General features: G+C 37.4%; 1 protein-coding gene across 1 annotated transcript in view; it reads right to left on the minus strand.

Annotated features, from left to right (window-relative positions):
- Pphln1 (periphilin 1) overlaps nucleotides 1-4,420 on the minus strand; it is a 127,704-nt gene that overhangs the window by 71,334 nt on the left and 51,950 nt on the right. The window contains 3 exon segments of the mRNA XM_013018796.1: nucleotides 524-536; nucleotides 1,039-1,066; nucleotides 2,260-2,510. Coding sequence (XP_012874250.1) covers nucleotides 524-536; nucleotides 1,039-1,066; nucleotides 2,260-2,510 — 292 coding nt within the window.

The following is a 4,420-nucleotide window of genomic DNA, read 5'->3' on the forward strand; positions in this document are numbered from 1 at the left end:
TTTTGTAAGTCAAGGAGCATCTATACTGGCTCTACATATTAGCTTTAAGAAATTTTTCCTATTGAGGTAAAATTTAAAAATTATAGAAACAGTTTAGTGTTCTAATAAACATCAAGAAATTTGGAAAGAATTTTACTGACATGATCTTTCAAAGATATGCTTTCTTCCTGAAGTGTATCTTCCCCGCTAAAAACAAAGACAAACAACCAGAGACAACCAATTCCATTAGCTACTTTACATTACTGAGAACTCACAAAGCAACAAAAGATACTGCAGAAGATAAAAGAACAATTATCATTCAAGATGAAATTGGAAACTATGCACTGAAAATACCAGACTTTTAGTACAGTGCTACGTTTTTCTGAATCATAGACAAAAATATTGGGAACTGTCCCTTTGGATCAGCAAGAACACGATTTCCCAGAGATTACTGGTTTATTCAAAGTATGAAACAGAAAATGTATGGAAACAAGAATATTCTGTGTTAAAGATACCCATAAATACAGGGAAAAGATACAGGTACAGGGTTTGAAGATCTACATACTGCCTCTGCTTCCACTAAGATCCATTCCTAAGAGGTAGACACAAAAGTCAACAGCTCATTAATGGTTTGGATCACTACTTAAGAGTCCAAGATTTTTAAAGAAAGTACTAAATTCTATTTCAGTGCCTCCAAATAACATATAATACATCCCTAGTATTATTCCTCTCCAAGACTCTTGGTTCCACTGGAATCCTCCCAACACTGTGCAGTTACCTTGGAATGCATACCAAAGACTGTCTCAAAAAACAAATCCCAAAAAACCAAAAAGTTAAAAAGGCTTCAGTATCATCTTCTACAGATATTCTATCTCTGAATCCAATCAATAATGAATTTGGATTTAATTCATTCATATCTGGGGGAAAGTTCTTCAGGTATCTGGCTAATTTGGGATATGGCTATATATAAGAACATTTAGGGCTGGGAATGTGGCTTAGTGGTAGACTGCTTGCCTAGCATGCATGAAGACCTGGGTTCGATTCCTCAGTATCATATACACAGAAAAAGCTGAAAGTGGGGCTGTGGCTGTAGCCTTGAGCAAAAAAAAAAAAAAAAAGCTCAGGGACAGTGCCCAGGCCCTGAGTTCAAGCCCCAGGACTAAAAACAAAAAAAGAAAAAGAAAAGAAAAAGAATATCCACTAGAGTTGAATACCTAGCCTTGAGTACCTAGCTCTGCAAATTAAAAACTGATAAATGTGTACTAGACTTAAGAATGAAGGAATAGTCACTGTGTAGTAGGAAAGGGCTATTGAATTAGAACTTTGAATTGAAAACCACTGGACATGAACCACACTACTTTTCTGATTTTAATATTTTGGCTTATAATTCTTCCTACTCTGAATACACTTCTGCAGTGTAGAAATTGGTAAAAAGAGATGTCATCTCTCCCATGTTTTTCCATCTCTAGGGTGAGAATTAACCTCTCATCTTTACATGATCATGTCACGCTAATTTATTTATTACACATCATTTCATGATCCAAGTTTTATCTTACATAAAGTAACACTAATTTTCAAAAACAGTGCTAGTAGAAAATAAACACACATAAACACATACATACACACGTTCCTTAGACAGAGACATGTTAGTATTTAATAAAGTTCTTTGCATCTTGAAAACAAGAGGAATTGTTTTGTGAACGAGTTCAACAGCAAACAGTATAGTCTAGAAAGATACGATTTCTTGTATCTAGAAAACATATGCCTTAATTATTTATTCTAAAACATAGAAAGCAAGTTAGGGTGACATGGTACATTTGCATAGAATGCTCTATATTAGTAGATGCTCCTCACTCCACCCTACACCAGAACTGTGGGACGGAAAAGAATGATCTATGGGTAGGTTTTAATGCCAAATTCAATAATGCTGTACCATGTTATTTAGAGATGACTGATGATAACCTGAATGAAAATCAGACCATCAGATATATAGTTATTACCTACTGACAAAAGGTTGAAAAGGTGAGAGAGGCGTAAGAACTACCAGAAACCATAGGAGAACGTAACTTTCAAACTTCATCATCAAGATCTTTTACATGCTGACAATTTAAACAAAATGTCACAAAGACTTGAACTTCACATATTTGGGGGAAAAAAATCTGTGTGTATGGTATACATTTTCCTGTTAAGTTTGAAATTTTTCAAAACAAAACAAAACACTGAAACTAAAGGGAGGAATGTATGTCTTAGAACACAGCGAGGCAATGTGACTCAACGTACTTTCACTGGTGAAGGCCGCTACGTGTTAAATATACGTACTTCTATGCTGAGACTGGTGGAATGAATATGGTTTGCTCCGTTCTGGAGAGTAGCCCCTGCTGCTGACACTGGAGCCAGATCTGCTGTGTGGAGAGTCCTTTCGACCTCCAGGTGACTCTCTGAAAAATGGAGGCTCCCTTTTATGGGGAGAACGGTCCCTTGAATAATGGGAAGAGTAGAAACTTTTTCTTCTAAAACCATCTCTTGTGTCCCTTTGGAAAAAAAAAAAAAAGAAAAAAAAGAAAGAAATTAATCACACCCTCTATCCCATACACACAAACACAATGGCCAAATTTCCAGTTATAAGTGACTCTACATGCTGCAATGTTGGCTCTCCTTTTCTACCAATGTCTCCTGTTGAAGCGAGTTAACAAAATAAAACAAGTGAAATACAATTTACAATGCACCATTTTTCACACATGGAGTAGAATAGAAAAGTTATTTTATGATAAGCGAGTATGAATTATAAATTGTCCATCAATACAGACTTGTCCACTTCTCTTGCCATCAATGAATTATACAATCATACTGTCAATGAAACCAAAGAATGCCAAAGATTTCCCAAGTCAAAGTTTTCTTGGCCTATTCTTACTTTCTAAGTATAGCACAAGGTAAACATTTCTGTATCTGAAAAGCTCTGAAGTCTGAAGCTTATTCAGTATTAACATAATGCTCAGAATTTCAATGAGTAAGTTTTATGCAAATATTCCAAGTTAAAAAAAACCAGTAACTCTCTAAAACTCTGGTAATAAACAGTTCAGAAAAAAGGAGATAGATACACACACACACACACACACTGTATCTATGACTTTAAAAAAGGAGATAGATACACACACACACACACACACACACACACACACACACACACACACACACACACACACACACACACACACACACACACACACACACACACACTGTATCTATGACTTTTTCTTGCCATGGTGTAAAGTTTGACAATGCTGCACTGTCTATATGACTTCTGGGTTGTCAAGCATTGGTGGATGGTGACCACGGATGCCAGTCAAACTCTATAATGTCCAGGATGTCCTGGCCAAACACACCACACACCAAAAATCAACTTCTAAGTGTTAAGAAACCATGGTATTTTACTGGTAAACTTTTGTTCCTTGAGTCTGCCCACCCCTCACCTTTATAAATGTCCACTTTCAAAATTATTGAACAGTATCAATTCAAAGCAGCAAGGAAGCCCTACTATCACAACTTTATATAGTAGTACTGGGAAGGTGGCTCAGTGGTAGAGTGCTTGCTTTGCATGTATGAGGTTCAATTCCTCAGACCACATAAGCAGAAAAAGACAGAAGTGGTGCTGTGGCTCAAGTGTTGGAGCTCTCGCCTTGAGCTGAAGAGCTCAGGGAGAGCACCCAGGCCCAGAGTTCAGGCCCCACAACCAACAACTTTATACAGTAAAAGCCATTCACACAACAAATAAAACTTATTCAAATTAACAAGATATAAAACTCTACTAAAAGAATACTTAAAACAGGTTATTATTCATTTAAAAAATGTACCTTTGTATTAAAAAATATTATGTTTTAGACAGAATGCTGAAGCAAACCAATGGCATGAAATTTCTTTTCTTTAACCTCCTTTTCATCTTTCTTCTTAAAACAATGCCCAGTGCTGTTCATGCTGTTCAGTGCACACTATGTGGAAAATGAACTAATATAACTTGTGGGCACGGACAGGAGGGGGAAATGGGGAAAGTGAAGGAAGGGATGACATTGTCCCCCCCCAAAATGTATTTATTTCCTGACCTAAGAAATGGTAACCCCTCTGTATACCTAATAATAACAAAAGAAATGTTTTAAACCCCAAAAAGCCTTAAGTGGAGGTGTGGCTCAAGTGGCAGAGTGCTAGCCTTGAGAAAGAAAGGAAAAAAAAAAATTAGGGGCCAGGCGCTAGTGGCTCACACCTGTAATCCTAGCTATTCAGGAAGCTGAGATATGAGGATCACGGTTCAAAGCCAGCCCAGGCAGGAAAGTCCTTGAGACTCTTATCTTCAACTCACCAGAAAACCAGAAGTGGCACTGTGGCTCAAGTGGTAGAGCACTCGCCTTGAGCTGAAGAGCTGAGGGACAGCGCCCAGGCCCAGAGTTCA

Source organism: Dipodomys ordii, unplaced genomic scaffold, assembly GCF_000151885.1.
Source record: "Dipodomys ordii isolate 6190 unplaced genomic scaffold, Dord_2.0 Scaffold42, whole genome shotgun sequence".
In the NCBI taxonomy this organism is placed as follows: Eukaryota; Metazoa; Chordata; class Mammalia; order Rodentia; family Heteromyidae; genus Dipodomys; species Dipodomys ordii.